The sequence below is a fragment of the Hyperoodon ampullatus genome (genome assembly GCF_949752795.1).
Source record: "Hyperoodon ampullatus genome assembly, chromosome: 3".
Lineage (NCBI taxonomy): Eukaryota > Metazoa > Chordata > Mammalia > Artiodactyla > Ziphiidae > Hyperoodon > Hyperoodon ampullatus.
The window spans coordinates 170,323,294-170,347,380 of record NC_136916.1 but is presented as its reverse complement, the minus strand read 5'-3'; the positions used below and the strand labels follow the sequence as shown (position 1 = coordinate 170,347,380).

Genomic DNA, 24,087 nt, shown 5'->3' with positions numbered 1-24,087 from the left:
CTCTGCTGTCCCCCTTGTTATTGGTCTCCTGAATTCCATGTCCTGGCCTGTGTGTCTGCCCTCAGTTTATCCAGAACCCGACCCCTTCCCGCCCTTCCCGGTTCCTCCAGGGCACTGGGCTCCCAGCTGGCCTGCCTGCCTCCACGCTGGTCCTCAGCTGTCTGTTCTCCATTCGGCAACCTGGGTGATCCGTTTAAAACGTGATTCAGATCGTTCACTCTTTGGCCCAAAACCTTGTGATGAGTCTCTATTTCCCTTAGAGGGGGGCAAGTCGAGGGGTCTGCAAGGCTCCAAGTGACCTGAATCCCCCCTGGAGTCCTGACCTCTCCCAGCTTTCCCTCTCACTCCCTCTGCTCTGCTGCTCTGGCCTCACCAACCCTCAACCACACCAGACTCCCTCCGGTCTTACAGGTTTTTTTTTTTTTTTTTTTAAGATGTTGGGGGTAGGAGTTTATTAATTAATTAATTAATTTTTGCTGTGTTGGGTCTTCGTTTCTGTGCTAGGGCTTTCTCTAGCTGCGGCGAGCGAGGGCCACTCTTCATCGCAGTGCACGGGCCTCTCACTATCGTGGCCTCCCTTGTTGCGGAGCACAGGCTCCAGACGCGCAGGCTCAGTAGTTGTGGCTCACGGGCCTAGTTGCTCCGCGGCATGTGGGATCCTCCCAGACCAGGGCTCGAACCCGTGTCCCCTGCATTAGCAGGCAGATTCTCAACCACTGCGCCACCAGGGAAGCCGTCTTACAGGTTTTGCACTGGCTGTTCCCCCAGTCAGGAATGCTTTTCCCCACCATATTCACATGGCTCAATCCCTCACCTCAAACATCACCTAAGGGCCTCCCTGCTTACAATCACAAACTACTTGCGGATCCCATTTTTCTCATGATTTTACTGTGCTTTACTATCCCCACCTCCCCATTTCTCCCCTCTCAAAGTACCAAATAATTTATTATATTTATTTCCTGTCTGTCTCCTCCAACTACAAAGTAAGTGCCATTAGGGCAGGGAATTTACTGTTTTATTCGCTGACCTACCCTCAGAGTCTAAATTAGTCCCTGAGACATAGCTTGATCTTAATTAATTCATTCAATCAGTGCTGAACGGTTGAATGAATAAATGAGTGAATTAATGTTTAGTCAGTGCAAAGCTGTTGCTCGGCGTCTGTCTCACCTGAGCCCCTCACTGATCCCAGTCCCATCTGCCCCCCTCCACCTGCAAGAGGTGGAGCCACGGAGAGAACAGCATGAGTGTCGGGGGTTGTGTGAGGATCCCCATGACTCAGCGCATGTTAGTGTCAGAGGAACCCTGAGCCCCGCCCCCTCTGATGTCATCATCTTAGAGAAGGAACAGTTCAGGCCCAGAGCCACGCAGGCAGCCAAGGGCAAGGTCACCCCTGGACGGGCCCTCCCACCTCTGCCCCCGCCCCTGGACATTACTGAGGCCCGGGGACTGGGGGTCCGGAGTCCAGGAAGAGGGGGAAGGGCCGAGAAGGCAGGTGGGCCCACAGCTCCGGGTCCTGGGGACAGTCACCTGGGCTGCAGGGAGTCTCTCCACCTCCTCAGCGTCTCTGGGAGCAGCTTGGCCTCCACGTCCTGCATTTTGCCCTCGTCAGGGAGGATGAAGGGCGCGCTGTCGTCGCTGGTGTACTTGAGCTCCGCCGCGGTGCAGGCAGCTCCTCGTCCTGGAAGTAAGGCGTTTCCAGGCCCCCCGTGGTCATCACGGGCACCTCCACTGTCCTGTCCTCGCTCACGTGGAACTCTGACTTATAAGTACGGCTGGGATCAAAGGGCTTCTTCCACTGGGCTAGAGGTAGAGGGACAGGTGAGGGGTCGGTGGTGCAAGAGCCACTGGCCACTCCCTCCTCTGCCCCGGTCCCTGAGCGGGGAAGACCCTCCCCACACCAGCAGCCCCCCACGTGCCTCTAGGGATGGCCCTGCTAGGTTTGCACATATACCTGGGCAGGTGGGTAGGCCCTTGGGGATGGGGGTGAGCCCACAGGTCTGGATTGCGAATGGGGACCTGAAACAAACCTGGTTAATTGTGCTACGTGAGAAACCAACAGGAACAGGACAGGGCAAGGGAGAGATGGGATGAGGCTGGGCCTGCGGAGAAATGGGGGCTCCTGGTCCTTAAAGGGAGCAGTGTTAGTGACCAGTGGTTAGTCGCTGGCTTTGCAGGGAGGGCACATGTCCCCGCAGCCTTGTGAGCCAGGCTGAAGCAGGAGCCACATGGGGACCAGGAGGGCAGGGCGGGGTCAGTAGAGGAGAGGGCTGGGGTCTCCCCGCAGGAGGATGGAGCATTCAGTGATGGGGGCTTCTTGGGGAGATTAGGGCCCTGGGGCTTCATGGAGTGTGTATCCACCCCTGCTTCCTGCTTTGTTTCCACCCCTGCCTGTGTCCCCAGAGTTAGAGGCAGGAGCAGAGGGAACGCCGGGCTGGCTGGGGTGCCCCTGGCGGGGAGATCTGGGAGGAGAAAGTCCTAGACCAGGGCAGTGTTGTACGAGAGGAAAGTACAGGAGCTTGAAAGAACAAACATATCAGGACAGGCCTGGATTAGTTTTCCAGAGAAATGGGATTCTATGCCTTCATTTACAGAGGAAAACACAGACCCAGGAGGGCTGGCCATGGCTGCATCCAGGAACTGCCAGCACAGGGCTACCTTGTCTCCCCAGAGCTAGTGTCTCCTAGGCACATGACCACCCCCTGACTCAATGATCATTCCTTCTGTCTTTATCTATGTTGTGTCCCTATTTGCACTGCTGGCTCTATGTGTGAAATCTTTCTGCCTTCACTCTGATCCTTATGAGTTTTCAGGCTGAGGTTTGCAATCTTGAGTTTCTATCAATGGGACTGGGCACTGGGCCAGCTGGAATCTGGAAAAGAGTCTTTCCTGGATGCTGTCCTCTGAGTCTTCCCTCAGATGATGGCCTTGCCAGTTCCACCCTCCTAGTCATAATCGAGCACAACTGAAGTTCCTTGTGTTGGCCAGGCTGCTCAGAGGCTGTCACACTGTGAAGACGGCCACCAGCCTCACCTCAACCACCAGAGACTAAGTCCCCTTAGACAGAGCCCGTCAGACACAGCCCACAGTGTACACAGCTGAGGCTTTCCTGAGCGTGTCCGAAAGCATCTCAACAGGGAGGAACGTGGAGTTCCCGGCCACCCCGGAGAGAGCTGAGAGGAAAACGCCTTCCTTCTGGCAGCCAGGCAAGTTTAAGTCAGAATAAAAAGTCTCCCTCTGGCTCAGACAAAGGGTTAGTGGCTCCCTTGCACTTATGTCCCGCATAGTCAGCCGCTCTATAATGTTTTACCGAATGACACAGTTGGCAGACGCTGGACAGAAATAGCCCTGAAGACACAAAACCAAAAGTGTGTTTCCTTTTGAATTAAACAGGGTACCCACCTTTAAAGTAGATGTAATTCACCAGGACCATCACTGTGCTCTGGGAAACATTTTTGAACAACTCCACAATTTTCCCCTGCGTTTTATTCCTCACATAGTCATTGATGAGCTTCTTGGCAGTGTCGGAATCCCGGAGGTCGGTGGAGAAGGCCTTACAAGACTTGAAGCAAGTCTTGTAATTGTTACGAATTTCCCCAATGGAGAAACTGGGCCCAGAGAGGGAAAGGGGCTTTTCCAAGGTCACCCAGCAAGCGAGTGGAGGAGCAAGGGTAAGAAGCCTGGGGTGCCTGGCTCCGAGGGAGAAGCTGGTGCTGGGTGTGAGGTGCTGTCCAGTGAGAACCCATCCCCCTCCTGCTGGCGGAGCAGCCACCGTCAGAGGGGACTAGGAAGCAGGGACTCCGTTTCCACTATGTTCCTTCTCTGTCCCCCCAGGACGGAGCCCTGGACTGAGTCAGAGGGCACAGCACCTCTCCCGGCCTCTTGATGACAAGCGTGTGACCTTAGGGAGGCACTCACATCGTGGTGCCGGGTCGCAGTGAGGGTTCAGTGAGAGAGGCCACCACAAGCAGTGGGGACAGCGCTGGAGCCTACGTGGTCCTGATAAGTGTTGGTGTAAAGATCAAAGGAGGGTAGAGTGTTCTTTTCAGCCCCTGGCAGGTGGACACATGGTGGTTGATTCCACCATAAACCTGTAAAGGCCGCCTAGTGGGCAGAAGCAGCGTGGTCTCAGAGTGCCAGGCTCTGGACAAGGATTCCATTTTGACCCCTTGTGAGTGCGGTGTGGTGACAAACAAGTGCTCGAGCCTCTCTGAGCCTCAGTTCCCATCTCTGTCCATGTTGAATGGCTCAGGTGACATAAAGTATGAAGGTGCTGGGCTCATAAGAGGAGTTCCAGAGGTGTCACCTCCTCCACATGCCACCCTCTCCAGGACCCTACAAGCCAGAGCTGTGATCCCTGAAGACAGCGGACAGAGGACAGAGGACAGAGCTACTGCATGAAAGTCCGAGAGAGGCTGAGTTCAGAGCTGGAGACCTCAGCAAACAGGACTGTTTACCTGCAGCCTCTGGCCCCTCATCTCAGAGTTCAGAGGAGAAAGGGCTGCTGGGGCCAGGGGGAGGAGAGAGGAAGAGAGAGAGAAAAGAGGCAGAGGAGGGGGAGGAGAGGGGAGAGGAGGGGGAGGAGAGGGGAGAGGAGGGGGAGGAGAGGGGAGGGGAGGGGGAGGAGAGGGGAGAGGAGAGGAGGAGAGGGAAGGGGAGGGGGAGGAGAGGGGAGAGGAGGGGGAGGAGAGGAGAGGAGAGGAGAGAGGAGGGGGAGGAGAGGGGAGGGGAGGGGGAGGAGAGGAGAGAGGAGGGGGAGGAGAGGGGAGGGGAGGGGAGAGGAGGGGGAGGAGAGGGGAGGGGAGGGGGAGGAGAGGGGAGGGGAGGGGGAGGAGAGGGGAGGGGAGGGGAGAGGAGGGGGAGGAGAGGGGAGAGGAGGGGGAGGAGAGGGGAGGGGAGGGGGAGGAGAGGAGAGAGGAGGGGGAGGAGAGGGGAGGGGAGGGGAGAGGAGGGGGAGGAGAGGGGAGGGGAGGGGGAGGAGAGGAGAGGGGAGGGGAGAGGAGGGGGAGGAGAGGGGAGGGAGAGGAGGAGGGGTGAAGGGGAGGGAGCTGAGCTGAGGCCAGTGGAAAGGCCTTAGGACAAGCCTGTGGACAGAGGCGATCAATTGCCCCAACTTTTAGTTTACTCAGGGCCAATGCAGTCGTTTCTCTCAAAAAGAGTTAAACGTTTTCCTCCAAAATTATTCCTGGAGAAATAGTGCTTTTTTTATTGGGCTGGATTGGAGACCTGGCTCTGTTTCTGAGCAGTCTGTCTTTTCAGTTGCTGGACACACGCACCCTCCTGTCTGCTTAACCGGGGGCCCTATAGGGACAGTGGAGCCCAGGAAACTCCCCTAGAGACCCCGCAGCCTCTGCCCAGAGGGACACTGTGCACTAATTCCATCTACCCGTCTCTCTGAGAGCATCACCTGTGCCAGGCAAGGAGACGCACTGCACGGCCCTCAGGGAAGTTCTGACCCTGATGGTGGATGCACAGCTGTGTGGGGTGCACAGCTGGCTCAAATCAGAATCCCACAGAGTCAAAGGCCGAAATGTCCCCAGAAGCCCTGGTAGCATGTCCCTCCCTTTGCAGGATGAAAACTGAGACCCAGAGAGAGGACTGGTCTTCAGACGGAGCAGAACGCTCCCAGCATCGGACATCAGTCCCCCCACCTCCCTCCTGCCTCACGTTCCACAGGCCCCGTACAGGGTCCTAGAGCCACCCTGGAAAGGGGGTCCCTTTGCTCTCAGTGTGGGAGCATCACGGATTAACTGCCGGGAGAGCGGGATGTGGGGAGTGGATCCAGAGCCGCCACCTGCCTGGGATGCTGGATTTTCATGGGTGCTGCTGTCTGTTTATCCCGCAAAGATCTCCTGCCCTGCTTGGGAAATGTCTGCGGGGACAACACCGTGTTCTGTCTTCAGACTGGAAATGGGCAGATGACCATTCCTGGTAACAGGATTTATTACATCTATTTGAGCAACCTTGTTACAGCAATCGCTAACTTTTTGTCTCTTAAAAGAAAACTGAAAATAAACAACAAAAAAAATTTCCCTTGAGAGTGTTTTCTCCTGTTAAGAAAACTCATTTAAGTATGTGTGAAAGCTCAGACTATAAAAATAAGGGACACTGAAAAATATCCCTGATTATTGATCTTAAAAAAAATATATTGGTCTTGTTAGTTTTCCCCATGTTTATGATAACTTCACCGAGGACCACATAAAACCCCAGAGAATATAGAGAAGGACATTGGGAAATAGTCCCTAGAATTGTGTCACTCTGGGACAGCCCTACCAAACCTCATGTTGTGTTTCTTTTATAAGTCACTTTTCTTTGATTTGTGTATGTGTGTGCACCTGTCTGGATGTGACAGGAATGTCCAAACACAAACTCAGATATGTTTTTCATAGGTAATGCACTTTGTCTACAGCTCGATTTACATTCCCAGAGAGGGAGCGTGGGCCCAAAGGCCTCAGTGCTGAGGGCTGAGAGCACAAGTGTCAGGGTTCTCTGGTCTCTGGTGCCATCTGTCTTTGGAGGCCTGCTGTGTCTGGGCCTTTGTCCTTACCCCTTCACTATTGGTTCACCCTAAGAGCTGGTTGACCTTCATCCCTGGCCTGGAGGTCTCCTTAGATTTCTCTTTGAGCTAATCCCAGGCCTTTCTAGAGCTCAAGGGAAAATCCTTCCCTTTCACCCCTCTTAGTCACAACCCTCCCTCCATGACAACCCTTGTCAGACCTCTGTGACCCCTGGGGGTTCCACCAGGCATAGTTTGGAAACCACTGGCTTAGTGGTGAGGGTATGGCTTTAGCCTGAATACCTGAATCAAGAAAGTACTACTCACCAGGTGTGACCTCAAACAATTTACTGTAAATCCTTCAACATTAATCTCCTTGCCTCTGAAATGCAGATACAAAATTTCCCTGGCCGAGGTGTCTATAAATATTAAGTGTAATACTAAATGTAAGCTCTAGTAGGACAGGATTTGGTTGGAGGGTTGTACAGCGCTTCCCTCTTTTACTACTTAGTAAATATTTGTTGACTGTAAAGCATTGATGTGACTAAGAAGATTTTGGTCCCATCCTTCCTGAAATGACAGTTTATGTCCTTTCAAACACCAAATAGTTCCAGAATAGTTACATACATATATATATATATATATATTTTTTTTTTTTTTGCAGTACGAGGGCCTCTCACTGTTGTGGCCTCTCGCATTGCGGAGCACAGGCTCCAGACGCACAGGCTCAGCGGCCATGGCTCACGGGCCCAGACGCTCTGCGGCATGTTGGATCTTCCCGGACTGGGGCACAAACCCGTGTCCCCTGTATCGGCAGGCGGACTCTCAACCACTGCGCCACCGGGGAAGCCCCTTACATATTTTTAAGCTACACAGTATCCAAAAAAATAGTGGCTGAAACAAGACTGCAGTTTATTTCCGTCTCATGTAGGTCCAGATGCAGGCAGTGGGTTGACATGGTGGTCCCACTTTGTCAGGACTCAGGCTCCTTCTGTCTTGTTGCTCTGCCATTCCTCATGTTTATTTGCCATGTCCCAGATGGGTCGTTGCTGTGTCCACCTTCCAGTTAAGGGCAAGAGGGGAAGGTAAAAGCACACCCTTTTCTTTGAATAGAATGTTCTAAATGTTGTCTATGTTATTTCCACTTCTGTTCCACCAGCCAGAGTTTGGTCATATGGTCACACCTAGTTGCAAAGGAAGCTGCTCAGTGCAGTCAATATTCTACATTGGGTGCCATGTCCTAGCTAAAAACTGGGAGGGGAGAGAAAATGAGAATGAACATTAGGCATCACTGCTAACAATGTCCCAAGACTTTCCCCGAGTGTTTTCCCAAATTCTCTGGCCCCAGGAGAGCCTTCATTTTCCTTAAAACTGAAATGACTTAGTCTGAACCTCCAGTCGATGTGAAGGCAGAACATTTTTCTACTTTTTCCAAGTAACTCTGAGGATGTTTGAAGTGGTCCCCTCCAGGTCATCTCTGTACAGGCCACTGAGGCTACAGGATCACTGAAGGATATTTGCCTCCTGAGTCAGCAATCTTTTTTGAATATTCCCTCCTCTGAGTCCAGGGGACCCTGGCAATATTTCTGAACCACACAAAAGGGGAAAAAAAAGAGAAATGAATGGCATACGGGTGTCTTAAGAGATACCCCTGCCCATAGGGATAGAGCTTTGACACCCCTGCTATATTCAAAATGTGGTCTGCAGACCAACAGCAGAGAGCTTGTAGAAAGGCAAACTCTTGGGACTTACTCCAGATCTACTAATACGGAATCCGTCTCCTGATAATCTCCGCAAGTATCCATGTACACCTTACAGGCTGATGGGGCACAGCCATATAGCCTAAGAAGGTGAAGTGGAGCAGAATGTGCTGACTGTGAAGACACGGAAGCCTGCAACAAGACCAGTATTTTTAGAGTCTTAGGAATTGCAGTTTGGAAGATACCAATTCAGGTAAAACCGAAAGAGTGTTCCAAGGAAGAGAAAGAGCCAGGAGCTTATAAAGACAAAACCCACAAGGCTGTTAATGTTATCTGGCAAGAATTATGATTGACTTTGACACAAGAAAGGAAATAATTGTCCTTAAGAGATAGGTTGTCATGATTTTTTAAGGGTAAGGTTCCAATAAGTAGATAGGTAGTCACAAATTACTTTAGGGTAAGGGTCTGATATGTATCTTGAGTCTGAAGACTGGGCAGATGTTCTGGATGTCGATATTAAGAAAATAATTGGTCAAATTTCAGAACCCATTTGAGCAGAGATGTGCATAAGCCACAATTCTTAATTCTTGACTTTCCGTTCACATTTCCCCCTTATGTTCGAGATCTTTTTGGGGAAAGCACTGGTGATCAACCATTTGTTTACTTGGCATTGGCATGTACTTCTTTGGTGCTGGGAAGACTTATTCCCAGAGAATCATGTCCCATGGAGGAGGAAAAGAGGTGGTTGTGCAGGAGATATGCTTTTAGAGAGCTTATGGCCACATTTGAGCAATAAGGAGCCATCTAGGAAGTAAGTCTTAGGCAGCACTCAATATAGGAGAAATTCATGGATCTTCATTAGGAGGAATCTTATGGGAGTAATCAATCACCTCCAGATGTCAAGCTATCATTACTCCCTTGGAGGCTGTCATAGTACAACAATGGGAGATATAAAACATAAGAAGTTTAAAACCAACAGAGAACAAATTAGAAAAATGATTAGCAAGACTAGTTGCAATCTTGATTAAAATAAGGCACCAAGTCCAGAGGGGAGCCAGCTGAAAAAGATTTCTAGATGTCAAGGTTTAAGTCTCTTTTTGCAGTTTAAAATGTCTCTGATGATGGCATCGTGTGTTTAGGTAATCTTTCTGAGTGACTTATACAGCAACAGGCACAAAGATTGTCTATACATGTGCTATTATGGTGATTTCCCTGAGGTTTATATCAAGTTGTACAATTTTAGCTTACCTGGCTTCAGAAAAAGGGCAGTTTTATTTCTCAATGATTCCAAGTCAAAAAGATTAGAGGAAAAACTGTTAACAGTACCTTGGAGAGTCAGAGCCAGATATTGGAGGAAACTAGAAGAATTCAGGATCTAGTTCAGTTTACAGGTAAATACCAAAACATCAAAGACAGTCAATAGCACCAGAATCTATTATCCACAAAGGTACATTACTGAAACATAATTTTTCTCTCTAAAATCACCCTCATTCTACCAAATATTGCCAAGTTAAGATTAATTTTTTGTTAACATAAGTCTGGTATCAATAAACTTGTCCTGTTTATTTATCTAAGTGTAACAAAAATAGCAACTGATCACACAAGCTCTTTTAAATCTGCTTTCTTGGAACTTTTCATTAGGAATCTCAGAATGAACCTTTAAAGGCCTCTCAAGCCCAGTAAAGCCAAGTCATATACTTGCCATCAGACTTTGCCTGCAATACCTATAGATTTAGGTGAATCCCTCCCTTCTTGAGATCCCCAAAATATCTTGAGCTTCCTGCAATTGCCAGGAAGTGACCTTCCTTACTCACCTGATTAGACAGCTGGGAACCCTGTAAACAAAGTACCAGACTGTTTTTCCAAGGGGATTTTTGGCTACATAAAGTCAATCTTAGTTCCTTAAAGCTGGATGGTAATATCTGAATTTATGTATACTCTTAAATATGACATTCCAAACAAAGCCTTGGTAATAAATCAATGTTTTTCCAATTGTGTCCTGTTCTAAAGAGAGCAGATTATTTTGAATTTATGTAAATGACTAAATTGCCATGAAAATAAGAATAGTCATTAAGAGTTTCTGAGTCCTGGAGAGTTCAGATGGGGAGAAAAAGATAAATGTTTCATCTTTGTTTACAAAGCTATACAATATCAAAATGCTGCAAGTCATAGATGTCTTGAGAGAAGAGGGTTCCTTAAATCTGGCAGAATGAAACATTAAAAAATAAGCAATATTTAAACCAAAAAGTCATACAAATTATTATCATCTTCATCAGTTCACTCATTCCCATGAATTTAATGCTTGATTTTGAACTTTTTTCCCAGTTTTATGAAGCCATCAGTTTCTCCATTCGAGTTCTGTAAATTCTTATCCAGTTCAGTGATATGATCTGAAAGTTTATCAGAAAATTGTACTCCAGAGTCCTTCCTATGAATCTCTCTGAAGGTGAAACATATTTGTAAAAGAAGCAGTGTAAACAATAACTCTCTGTAAATGAAAAAAGACTTAAAAATACCCAATATTTAAGATCTGAGAGTTTGTTATAATGAAACTGACAAGAAAATTTGGTATTTCTGTGACACAACATTTGAAGAAAGTAACTAGATTTATGACTGATAACATTATACCAGGATGTATTACTCTTCCAAGAATTTTACATAGTTTCTGAAACAAAACAAGTTTTTTTCAAGTTATCAAAAGATTTGGTGAAACTATTTTAAAGTAGTTATACCAAAAAACACAATTATTCTTAGAGTTCACCTAAAAACTCTCATCCCATTTACATTTAATTTACTTATGAAAATTTTATCACACCGAGTTATATTTCTTGCTAACCAATTTTATATTAAAATTGGGTTCACTAAAAGTATTAGACTTAATGTTGATAACTCTAAAGATGCAACCATATTAATTAAACTAACAAACTTAAACTAGCTTTTTAAAAAATTTTTATTGGAGTATAGTTGATTTACAACGTTGCGTTAGTTTCAGGTGTACAGCAAAGAGAATCAGTTATACATATACATATGTCTACTCTTTTTTAGGTTCTTTTCCCACATAGGCCATCACAGAGTACTGAGTAGCGTTCCCTGTGCTCTACAGTAGGTCCTTATTAGTTATGTATTTTATATATAGTCGTGTGTGTATGTCAATCCCAACCTCCCAGTTTATCCCTCCCCCCCCCTTACCCCCTGGTAACCATAAGTTTGTTTTCTACATCTGTGACTCTATTTCTGTTTTGTAGATCAGTTCATTTGTACCCCTTTTTTTAGATTCCACATATAAGCAATATCATATATGATGTTTGTTTTTCTCTGTCTGACTTACTTCATTCACTATGACAATCTCTAGGTCCATCCATGTTGCTGTAAATGGCATTATTTCATCTTTTTATGACTGAGTAATATTCCATTATATATATATATATATATACCACATCTTTATCCATTCCTCTGTTGATGGACATTTAGGTTGCTTCCATGTCTTGGCTATTGTAAATAGTGCTGTAATGAACATTGGGGTGCATATATCTTTTTGAATTATGGCTTTCTCCAGATATATGCCCAGGAGTGGGATTGCTGGATCACATAGTAGCTCTATTTTTAGTTTTTTAAGGAACCTCCATGCTGTTCTTCATAGTGGCTGTACCAATTTACATTCCCACCAACAGTGATGAGGTTTCCCTTTTCTCCAAACCCTCTCCAGCATTTGTTGTTTGTAGATTTTTTGACGATGGCCATACTGACCAGTGTGAAGCAAAGGGAAACAGTCAAGCAAGACAAAATAATCATAGTTTAGCCGTTAAACAAAATCAAGGATCTTTAGTTCCTCCTCAAGGGCTACAGATAATATTCTGAGCCATATCCTTTGAGTTATTTTGCAGATACTGAAACCCCAGCAGGTGGAAGCTGCCCACTAGCACATAGACCCCAGACCAGTTGAACCAGAAGGTTGATGGTGTTGACTCCAAATTACCTCACCGCCAACCAATCAGAAGAATGTCCATGAGCTGATCATGTACCCCACAACCCCCTCCCCTCACCTTGTCTTTAAAAACATTTCCCTGAAAGCCATCAGGGAGTTTCTGGTCTTTTGAGCACTAGCTGCCTGTACTCCTTGCTTGACACCCTGCAATAAACGCTGCACTTTCCTTTACCACACCCTGGTGTCAGACTGGTTTCATTGCCCATGGGCGAGCAGACCCAAGTTTGGTTCAGTAACACGAGAACAGTAATAGTTTCTGATTTTAGGGATCCTGGAGCATGAAGTCACCTGCAGGCTGCAGGACTCTTGGTTAATGTGGGTACTGTTGACCAGAAGCCCTCGCATGCACTCCACTTCCTCCTGTACCCCCTCGGCAGCCTGGTCTGGCCTGAGACCCTCTCCTATATCACAGGGCTCTCCACTCTCCTTCGCAGGTGGTCTCCTGTCACATCGATCACCTCCTGCCTCTTACCTGGGGTGCTGTAGCTCTCTCCATGTTTCAGAGATTTCTGGTAACCAGAATTTTGACATAGCTCCTCCTTGGCTTCTCTCTTTGGTGATCTATCCCACTGACTATGCCCTAAATAACCCCCCACCCCACTGTTCTCTGCTCCCCATCTCAGTGAACAGTGCCTCTATCGTCCCAGCTCAGCCAGGAACCTGGAGTCATCCTCCCTCCTCCAGCCTCCCCTTTAGTGAGGGGCAAGATCTCCCTCTTCCACATCCCTGGAAACCACTTCTTATTCTCTATCTCTGGTGCCCACACTCTGGTCCAAGCTCCTGGTCCCTGTGTCAGTGACCACTGGGTTGTCTGCACTCCTCCCCGGCTGCTCCTTCCGAGTCTGTTTTCTGTAAGGTCCCCAGAACATCTTTAGGGATACAGGCTGTTCAGGGCACTCTTCTGTTTGAAGTCCCCACCTCCAACCCCAGGCCTCCCTTCCATCCTCTGGTCCAGCAGCACCCACGTGGTCTGGACCTGCCCACCTCTGCAGCTGGGACACCAGCACCAGGTCCCCAAGCACATTCCTGAGTGTAGAGCTGTCCCTGCAGAGCCCACAGGTCCCTCAACTCATGCCAGGAGAAGGGAGGGTTTCAACTCCCTTTATAAACAAGGGGACCTCTGAGAACATTCTGTCGCAGGCTTCAGTTTGATTCAATCACCCATGAATCAACCACTTTGTTATACCTAGGGCTGCACAGCATGTGGCAGGAAGCCCTCCCTGGTCTTTCTTGGTGGAATAGCCCCTCCTCTGACTCCTCCAAACCCATTCCCACTCCCCTTACAGCAAGAGCCTTTGCCTGCTGTCCCCATGATGTGACTTCCCCTTAGCTCTGCAGGGAGCACTGTTGGTTTTTGGCTGTGGGGATGACTGCTTCTCACTCACCCTTGTTCCCTAGAGACAGAGCTGCCAGATTTGGCAAACGAATTCCTGGGACCTACCCCACAATTCCTGGGACATACTTATGCTAAAAAATGATTCATTATCTGGAATTCATATTTATCTGGGTGTCCTATATGTTATTAGCAGCCCCACCTGCACGATGCACTCGGGTAGGGGTCCAGGGCTCAAGGAACAGGGGGTCTTAGGCAGTGGCCTGAGGACTTGCAGAGGCATGGAATCTTCTGCAGCCTCCCACTTAGCCCCTTCATTCATTCACCCAACATTTGTTGAGGGCACTTTGGGCCAAGGCCCATGCCAGGCACTGGGGAGAACCCTCAGGGATTTCCTGGTGTGTGAGAGACACAGAAACATAGAGAGATGATAACTATACAGTGTGGGAAGTGGTGGAGGGAGGGGTGGGTGTCGGGGACCAGAGATGGTCTGGGGGAGTCAGGAAAGCTCCACCACGGATGGACCTCTGGGCAGAGTCCTGAGGATGTGCCTGGGTTTGTGTTTATTACCAGCTGTGGCTCGACAAGGACTAGCTGGAGAAATGCCTAATACTAAAGAGTGTCTGGGCCCTAGGCTTGTAGAGTATAAGAGTCTTCAGGCCCTGAAGCTGGGTGGTGGCAGCTGCAGGGAGGAGGGAGCGCAGATTCCCTGGGGCCTGGGCCAAATCGGAAACCCCGTGGTCTTCTGTCTCCCTGTGCATCCGAATCCTGAGGGGGTTTGTTAAAACACGCTGATTTTTCGGATAAGGGCCAGGAATAGGCATTTCTAACAAGCTCTCTGGGTGATGTTGGTCACAGTCTGAGAAATGCTGCTGTAGGTCAGGGCCCCTTCCCCTGCCTGGTTTCCTCCAAGCCTTCAAACAGTCCTGTTGCCATCACCCCATCGGGCAGTGGGGGAAATGGACACGTGTGTTTGCTCAGCACACCTGGGAGCAGAGGCCAGGCCCTTGTCCCATATTCCTTTACCCCACGCCCACCAGACCCATCTTCCCAACCCCCAGCCCACCCCACCCCCACCCCGCCCGGGTCCCTTAACATCTGTGAAGGAAATGTACCTGCTGATCAAAGCCACGAATGGTTCCTAGCAGCCTCTCTGGGAGACTGATGGAGAAGCAGGGGCCCAGAGAGGGGACGACTCTGAGCACCATCTCTCCCACCCCACCCTGCCCAGGTACACAATGAATGCTCAGCTCCTGGTACAACCAGAGGCTGCAGCTATAGTAGCTGCTGAGAAGCCACCCATCTCCAGAAGGCTGTGTGCGCCCACATGTGCACATATGGGCGAGTTACCAATGCAGGCGTGTGTAGGAGCATTTCGTTATCTGTACTCTGGGTCTTCACAGAAAATCACCATCAGGAATGGCATGTGGTCTCTCGTACTGGATTCTCCCAAGTGGCCAAAGCATTTTTGTGTCTGTAGATGTTGCCACTTCGGGGTCACCTCGTTCCCACCTCATTCCTTGGGGATAGGTGGCAGATAGTCCACTTCGGGGTGCAGCTCTCTAGGAAACAGGAGAAGGTCACTGACGTCACCCACTTGCCATCCCAAACCCTTACACAGGTGCCTCTCTGCCTCTTCATTAACTGAGACGATATATGCAGAGGGCCTAGAAGAGTGCCAGGCACGCTGTAGGTGGCATCCAAGTGCTACCCAGTGTTAGGAGTGCCTCCCCCACCCCCAGCACCCTGCACAGCCTAACAGGTGCTGGTGAAGAGCGAGCCTCCCAGGCTCCAGCCACCCGTGTCCCATCAGTTCCGTGAACAGGACACACTCTCCCACCTCTGGGTCTTCTTCACTCACGCTGTGCACAAGTAACGTTCGTTCCGTTCACTCCTGCTTGTCCCTCAGCTCTTGGCATCAATGCCACCACCCCAGAGCTCCCTCTGGAGCCCCAGCTGTAGAAAGTCCTTAACTATCTCTCTTAGCGCCCTGTTCTCCTCCTTAACTGGTCTCCTGCTTCTGCCTTCACAACCCTAACCCCACACCTATTCTCTTCCCTACTTTTTTTTTTAACGTTTCACTAAAAAAGTCAACTTTCTAGTTTGAAACAATTTTAGATATACAGAAAAGTTGTAATGACAGTGCAGAGAGCTCCTGCAACATAAACATCTTACATAGCCATGGTATATTTCTGAAAACTAAGGAGTGAAACTTTTTACTGTATAGACTCATTTGGATTTCACTTTTTCCACTAATGTCCCTTTTCTTCTCCAGGATCCCATCCAAGAAACCACATTACACTTACTTCCCAGGTCTCCTTAGTTTTACCTGGCCTGTGACAGTTTCTCAGGAGTCTTAATTTGTCCTGACTGCCATAACAAAATACCACAGGCTGAGTGGCTTGTACATGGTGGAAATCTACTCTTTACAGTTTTGAAGGCTGGACATCCAGGCTGGAGATCTGGAAACCAGCATGGCCAGGTGAGGGCTCTCTTCTGCTTGTGTCCGCACATGGGAAGGGGTGAGAGAGAGCTCTGGGGTCTCTTTTTTTGTTTGTTTTAATTTTTTTTCTTATTAGTCATCCATTTTATACACATCAGTGTATACATGTCAATCCCAATCTCCCAATTCATCACACCACAACCCTCACCTCTGGGGTCTCTTTGGTTTTTTTTTGCAGTATGCAGGCCTCTCACCATTGTGGCCTCTCCCGTTGTGGAGCACAGGCTCCAGATGCGCAGGCTCAGCGGCCATGGCTCACGGGCCCAGCCGCTCCACGGCATGTGGGATCTTCCCGGACCGGGGCACGAACCCATGTCCCCTGCATCGGCAGGCGGACTTCAACCACTGCACCGCCAGGGAAGCCCATCTGGGGTCTCTTTTAAAGGCACTAATCCTGTTCATGAAGGCTCCATCCTCATGACCTCGTCACATCTCCATGACACCACCTTCTAATACCATCACACTGGGGGTGAGGATTTCAACATATGAATTTTGAGGGAACACAAACCTTCAGTTCATAGCATCAGGCTTTCCTTGTTTTGCATAATCTTGGCACTTTTGAAGAGTACTGCTGGTCAGGTATTTTGTTGAATGTCCCTCAGTTGGGGTCTGTATGCTGTTTTCTCATGATCAGAGTGAGGTTATGTGTTTGGGGGAAGATCCCACAGAGGCAATGCTCCCTTCTCATCACCCCATATCAGAAGAAACAAGATGATAACACAACATACCGCTGGTGAAGTTGACCTTGACCACACAGTCAAGGTACTTCACCCAAGGTCGTGGATGTCAGGTCTCTCCACCTAGCACTACTATTCTTTACTTCCTGTTCTAATTGTCAAACTCACACTCCATAGCATTTGCCATCAACTGACATGAGATGTATTTTACTTTTCTTTTTTATTCTTTGTTATTTTTTTTGTTATTGTCACTCCATACTAGAATATATTTCCTCCAGAGCAGAGATCTTTGTTGTTTTCTTCATTTATCTCCAGCACCTGGAGCAGTGCCAGGGGATATTCAATAAACATCTGTGGACAAAAGAATTACCCTCATCACAGTTTGTAATTCTGTTTGTTTGTTTGTGTACCTGGTTATTGCCTAAGCCTGCATCTGTCGGGCTCACCATTACACCCTTTTACTAGCTCCTTGCCTGATTCCCTGTAGGCACCCCATGAGTAATGGCCTTTGGATGAAAGAGCTAAATAAATAAGTGTAGTCTGGGCAAGGCTGTTTAATGGGGCATGAAGTGCTTCCTCTGGAGACCAAGTTCATTCTTTTTGGTATGGGTTTCTGCAGGGAGAGGTGGGGGAAGGAGTTCTGGGCCCTAGTTCTGTTCCTCCACTTTCTGGCAGCAGTGGAGTCCACACGGGGAGGACCTCAGAGTGCACATGGTCAGAGAGGGAAATGAAAGTGGGTTCCTAAGAACATGAATGAACTTGGTAACAGCTGCCAAGAAACTCAAAGGTGGGATGACAGCTATGGGTTGAATTGTGTCCCCCCAAATTCATATGTTGAAGTCCTAACCCCCAGCACCTCAGAACATGACTGGATTTGGAGATGGCATCTTTAAAGAGATGATTAACTTAAAATTAGGGAGGGCCCCAATCCAATATGACTGGTGGAGATTGGGAGATGAGAAGATCTGGACACAGACATACACACACACAGGGAAGCCCATGTGAGGACACAGAGAGAAGACGGTCATCTACAAACACAAAAGAGAGCCCTCAGAAGGAACCAGCCCTGATGACACCTTGATCTCAGACTTCCAGCCTCCAGGACTGTAAGATAATACATTTACGTTAAGCCACTCCGTCTGTGGGACTTTGTTATGGCAGCCCTAGTAAATGAATACGCCGGCTAAGAAAGGGGATCCTGAGGGGGACAGCCATGCCTATAATGCGGGCTCTGACAGACCTGGTACTTTATCTCACCTGATGAATGAAGTCTATCCCAGGGTGGGGCGGGTGGGGCTGATGGAGAAGCAGGTGTGGAGGGGTGTGAGCGCCCCCTAGGGGGATGAGTGAAGCATCTATGGTACGCACAGACAGGAGAGTGAGGGGCAGGAAGAGGTCCAGGGAATGATTTAGGTGGGGCGTGGATGGCCAAGCTACCCTGAAATCAGGAGGAGAGAGAAGAGACAAAACCTGGGCCTCGTGTTCAGAGTCCCTGTCACTGGACCGCAAACACCGTCCCCTCTTTCCTCCTTGCTCTCCTTCCCACTCCTGGCCCTGGTCCAGGCTGAAGTCTCCACAATTTCCCATCCACACTGCAGCTCACTCAGCCTCATGCTCTCTCCAGCTGTTCCCTTCAGCTCTGTTCCCAAGTCTGCTGTCTGTGAAGCCCTACATGCTTTTCAAGATCAGCTCAGTGTCACTTCTTCAGCAAAACCTTCCCTGAGCCCTCAGAAGTTAACTCTCTTTCCCTGTCTCTGAGTTGCTCTATCAGTTTGTTCAGCCCAGGATCGTGTGACAGTTGACTTACATGACCTGCTGTGACTCCCAGCTCGGAGCTTCCTTCCATGACACCCCAAATTGGCCGCCCTGAGCCCGGCCCGATCCCCACATGGGAGCTGTTTTGTGACTGTTTGCTGAGTGAACTTTAGACAGCGCTGGACCTTGGCCTTACACACATGGCACAGCCAGGACCTCCCCCTGACCTTGGACTGGCTGAGTAAACTCTGAGAAAAATATTTGCCAAAAAAACCAGGTGTTGCGAAAGGAAAAGGCACACAGGAGTGGGTCTGGCTCCATGAGGAGGCCCCATCCTCCAGAGGTTCCCAAGCCCAAAGCAAAAACGCAGACAAGCCGTCTGGCTCTGGTTGTAGCCATCTACCCTGCCACCGGCCGACACCTGTGCCATCTGGGTCCCCGAGCCTGGGCCTTACACTGTCACCAGCAGGGGGGCTCTGGGCAAGCACTTATGTTGCCCTCTGTGAAATGAGGATGCTGAGATAGACCTTACAGGGTTGTTGAAGGATTAATGACATCACAGATGCAAAGTGTCCCCACAGCTGGCACATAGTAGGTGCTCAGTACTTTAAGGGATGGTCAAAGCTTGGGGTTCTGACCCTGTTAGTTCTAAGGGGCACCCACACTGTCCAGTCTCTGGGGTCAGAGTGCTGGGCGCAGGCTCATGGAAAGCAAGCTTTGGGCATGTAAGGTGGGGCGACAGGCACTCCGGGGTCAGACTTGGGGGCAGCTAATTAGGGGAAAGTCTGAGACTGAGTGAAGGACTCATTCACTCATTCATTCATTGATTCTTGAAAGTGTCCAATCCCCTTTATTTGATAGACAAGGAAGCATGGTGGGTTTTGTGAAGGAGGAGAGTGATCCTACCTGGATGACAAGGGAGCTGGTGCCCTGATGCACTTGACCTGGGCTTCTGTTTCTGGCTCATGTCTCCTCTGTGGCAGAGCCCAGGGCTGAGAGGGTGGTCCAGGGGCCACACTCCTGGGGTCAAATCCTGCCTCCACCACCAAGGAGCTGTGTGACCGGGTATATTACCTGTTCTCTACAAGCCTCACCTTCCCTACCTGTAAAGTGGGGATAATAGGAGTGCCTGCCTGGTACAGGATATTGTGAGGGGTAAATGAAACCATCCAGATTAAGCACCTAGCATCAGTTCTGGAATATAAGCTATTAATATTGCTGTTCCCAGAGCTACTTCCAGAAGGCCAATGACACCCAGTGTTTGCAAAATGCTTTATTGTTATTGCTGACACTAAAACCCACAGTTAGTCATCAGGGTCTTCAACTGATACTCTAGTATTGGCAACAAGCCTCCATTCTCCCACCCCCAGCCAAGCCCATGAGGTTGTAAATGTACCCACAGGACGGTACAAACCTGGGATGGCCGTGTCCACCCTGCCGTCCACCTGCTTTCCTTAAAAGATGGGTGGCACTTGGATGCACTGAAATCAACTGATTTGTGGGGAACATTCTACACTTTTTATATGATTTCAAGGATCCTCCAGTCCTTGACCTGACCCTGCATCACATACGTGGGGAAACCGAAGTCCAAAGAGTGACAGTGTTACCCAACGTCACACAGCTGGGACAGAAACCCCACTTCATGCCCCCATTCCAGTGTCCTTTCCAAACCATGGCAAACTGGTAGCTGGTATTGCAGACAGGTGGGGAACTAGGCTTGGGAATATGCTTCCTGGTGGAAATATCTACTGGAACAATCCTCCTGGATTGGATTCTGAGCTTCTCTCTGCCACTAGCATGCTGTGTGGCCTCTCTGGATCTCAGTGCTAATCTCCATTGATGAAAGGTGAGAGCAAAACCAAATGTTCTCCAAAGCACCCGTCTTGCAATCATGTGAAAAGAAGCAATCATCAGTATTTCAATGTTATTGTTATTATTATTATTTGTGGAAGCCTCATTAGTCAATTAAACCTGTGTATATCACCAGCTACCAGCAGATACATGGCCATAGTGCACCCTCATCTTCCAGTATGGAAGCCCGTGCCTTTCAGGAGAAATCCCCATCTCAAGGGCGAGTCACTTTGCCGAGGAAAAGGATGTGTTTGCTGTTCTCCACAATGAGCATCAGAAAGGGCCTGTTGAATACTATCCTTTGAGAGCTCATCCGGGCAGATCTGAACATGAAGATCGTCCCCGTGGCTGCAGCCGCTTGGGTTCCCGACTCGTCCACCTCCACCATGGCTTTGTGCACCATCTGCAGGGGAGACATCAGGCGTCACCGAGCCACCAGGGGCTGGGAGACGCCATCAGGGGCAAACGGACAAGCTTCTGCCCGCAGCATCACTGTCAACGTTTCTGTGCTCCTGAGCCATGAAGCAGATAGGAGATGATGTGATTGATCAACTACTGCGTACCACGGCTTACAGGTGAGCGCATGCGTGCCTTTTTTTTTTTTTTTTTTGCATGAGTGTCTTTCATTGAATTCTCAAATCATCTAGCAGCAAGGGTGTGACTCTCCAAGTTTATAGAGAGAAAGGAGGCTCAGAGAGGTCAAGTAATTGCTGGAGGTCACACAGCTGGTGAGTGAAGGAGCTAGCATCCAATTTTTAGTTTTGATTGCTTCAGACAAGATACCTTCCCCCAAGGCACGGTGCTGGATAGGGTTTCCCATTGTTCAGAGGACAAGATGCAAAGTGAAACCTTTGCTTCCTGAGGGAAAAGAGGAGAGAGAGAGAGAAAGGATTTGGAATGAGGAATGGGATGGAATAGGATGGAATAGGATAGGATAGGATAGGATAGGATAGGATAGGATAGGATAAGATAGGATAGGATAGGATAGGATAAGATAGGATAGGATAAGATAGGATAGGATAGGAATTTCTGAAAGCAGGTGCTCAGGAGCTTCTGGGCTCACCTCAGACACCTGGATGCTGGAATGGTTGGAGATGCCGGTCAGGTCAGCATGGGAGGTGAAGACATCTCTGATCCCCAGCTTGGGGAGGACTTTCTCCAGCTGATAGGAGCCCTCAATGGAGAACTTGGGTAAGTAAAGCTCAAGCTGCCTGGAAAGAGAAGACCTTTCTTGGACCCTCCCAGGGCACTGGCTACTGAGCTCGTATTCCTTCCATCTCCTCTTGGTTTCATAATGCTCCTCCAGCCCGTTGCCTACAATGGAACCCATCCTACTCTGGACTTGGACCTGGGCTGTCCCCGAGGTCGCTGCCCACTCTGATGGCCCCGCCAGAAAACCCAGCTTCCAGCCCTGCTTCCTCTAGCTGGGTCAGGCCAGGGGGCTGGGACTTCACATGATGCCTCTGGGCTGGGAGGCGGCTCCCAGGCCAGGTGAGTTCTCCCACCACTGCCGTGTGGCCCTGCAGGTGTGCAGCAGCAGGCCGGCCCTGGAATAGTGGGAAGAATACCTCTTCATGGATATCTTGAGCCACTTCCTCAGTGTTTTCTCTTTTAGGCCATTTTCCAGCTGCCCCATCCCACCCTCGCGGGGGAGAATGAAGAAGGCGGTGGCGTTCCCTTGGTAGGGGACCCCGACCACCCTGCAGGAGAGGTTTCGGTCCAGGAGGTAGTAAAACTGGTCCACTCGGTTCATCATGGGTACCCGCACCACCGTCTCCGAGGTCACGTGGAAGTCCTGCTCATGGGTGCTTTGGCGGTTGAAGCTTGTCTCCCACTTAGCTAAAGATTAAAATGGAAAAGGAATTAAACATTCTCAGCTGACAATGAAAAGTGTGCAGACAGTAAACCTACCAAACAGACAGCATCCTCTTTGGAGCAGTCTTACTGGCGGAAGTGACTGCCAAACCTCTTGAATATAAAGACAAGCCCCTTCCTAATTCGGGGGACAGGCTTGAACTTTTTGTGGGGCTTTATTTCCACATTTGCAAAACAAGGAGGTTGGTTTTCGTGTCTTCAGAGACCTTTCACCCCTAATGTTGTTTGTCTGAATCTCTGATGTTGCTACTCAAGGTCAAACATCCCAGTGAAGAGGGTAACGAATATGTATGGCTGACAAAGCTACACTATATCTGGGTGGGTTATTCTCTTTTTCACTCTTTTCCCAATATTGGATCTCAATCTGGGTTTGGGAGAAAGGTTGGTAAGGTTCCTGCAAAAACAGGACTTTTCCTGCTGGGAAGTCTGTGATTATGCTTCTTGCTTTGTCTGTTTGGGACGTTTTTTTCAAAGTGGGACAAGTAATTGTTTCCATTTTCTTACTAGTTATCAAATATAGATCCCGCCCGCATGCCCCACTTAGATTATTTCACAGCTGTCCTCTGCAGCCTAGCCCTAGACCAGGGGACAAGTAATCTTAGAGTCCGAGCCTGATACTCACCATCTGTGACCACGGGAAGAGGGGGGCTTGGTTAACAGTTTAACTATTTTCCTCTTTCCTCTTCCCTCCCTGCCCCTCCCCCATCCTCAGCAGGCCCCGTGCAGGGTGCTCAGGGGCTCAGTATCTAGAAGGAGAAGCAGGTGTACAAGCTGAGATGAGTAGGGATATTTACAAGAAATGCCAGGGAGATAAAGATGAGGAGGTCAGCTCTTGGGGAGGGGAGAGAGGACTGTTCAGGGGAACAGGCTCTTGTTCCAGGATTTCTCGGCTGAGGAAACAGCCCCTAGGAGGATATGGGTACCAGGAAGTATCTGGGGGAATGCCCTCTAAGGCCCTTCTAAGGCCCACAATCCTGCCCTGAGTAGCCATGCTGTCAGTTTCTTTGGCATCGTGGCCTCGACAAACTCGTGCTTCAGAGCCTGTGTGGAAACTGTTGCTTTAAGTGCCCCCAGGGGCACAAACAGGAACCAGCTCTTCCCCAGTGGAGGAAACAGCATCTGGGGTCTTTCACTCCACCTTATGCAGTAAGAAGGCACTGTCTCACCCAGCTGCTGTTGGCTTCACTCTATCAACAGGATCAGAAAAGAATAAATCCACTCCCACTCTTTCACGTGTGCGGGAATTGGTTGTTTTGTTTTTTTGTTTTTTGACAAAAGCATCTTAGAAGAGAAAGTTCAGGGCCTTACCTTTAAAGAAAATGTAATTCACTATGACCATGACCTCGTCGCCATCCAGGCCCTTAACCAAGTCCACAATCTTGCCCTTCGTTTGCTTTGACACGTAATCATTGATCTGCTTCTGGGCCCCTTCAGGGTCCCCAAAGTCGGTGGGGAAAGTGTCTGCCAGGTACAGCGTCCTCATGGCGCCCAGGAAGGCCGCCTCGATGGGCACCCCGGGCTTGGCGAACAGGGCGTTGCCGAGGCTCAGCTGGAGGCTGTCTCTGGGCCGCTCGAGCTCCCGCAGCAGCCGCTGGGAGGCGCTGTGGAGCTCCTCCTCTTGGCCCTCCTGGGGGCTGAGGCCCAGGCCCGCCAGGACCTGCGCCTTCGTGTTGCACCGCGCCCCCAGGGAGAGCATGGCCAGGCTCACGGAGATGCTCAGCGGGGAGAAGAAGATGTTCTGGTCGGGGGCAGCTGCGGCCAAGGCCCTGTAGAGGTCGAAGACAAAGTCTCGGCTGCCGGGGGCCACCGTGGCAACTGCGGGCGGCAGCTCCTGAACTCTCTTCTTCTGGGGGCGGCGCAGGGCGGCCATCCGCGGGCTCAGGAGCACCAGGCACAGGAGTAAGCAGAGCCGCAT

The 24,087-nt window shown here is 49.5% G+C and overlaps 2 protein-coding genes across 2 annotated transcripts; both read right to left on the bottom strand.

Annotated features, from left to right (window-relative positions):
- Positions 1-1,523: 1,523 nt before the first annotated feature.
- On the bottom strand, positions 1,524-8,330 carry LOC307049684 (serpin A3-8-like; the record flags this gene model as incomplete). The annotated part of the gene is given in 5 exon segments (XM_079699202.1): positions 1,524-1,666; positions 1,669-1,800; positions 3,400-3,605; positions 5,665-5,747; positions 8,310-8,330. Coding segments are annotated over 5 exon segments (585 nt in total).
- A 12,181-nt stretch (positions 8,331-20,511) lies between these two features.
- Positions 20,512-24,087, bottom strand: SERPINA5 (serpin family A member 5; the record flags this gene model as incomplete). Its single annotated transcript, XM_079698896.1, has 4 exons — positions 20,512-20,700; positions 21,361-21,508; positions 21,866-22,136; positions 23,481-24,087. 4 exons carry the CDS (start codon positions 24,085-24,087, stop codon positions 20,512-20,514), a joined length of 1,215 nt encoding a protein of 404 aa, XP_079555022.1.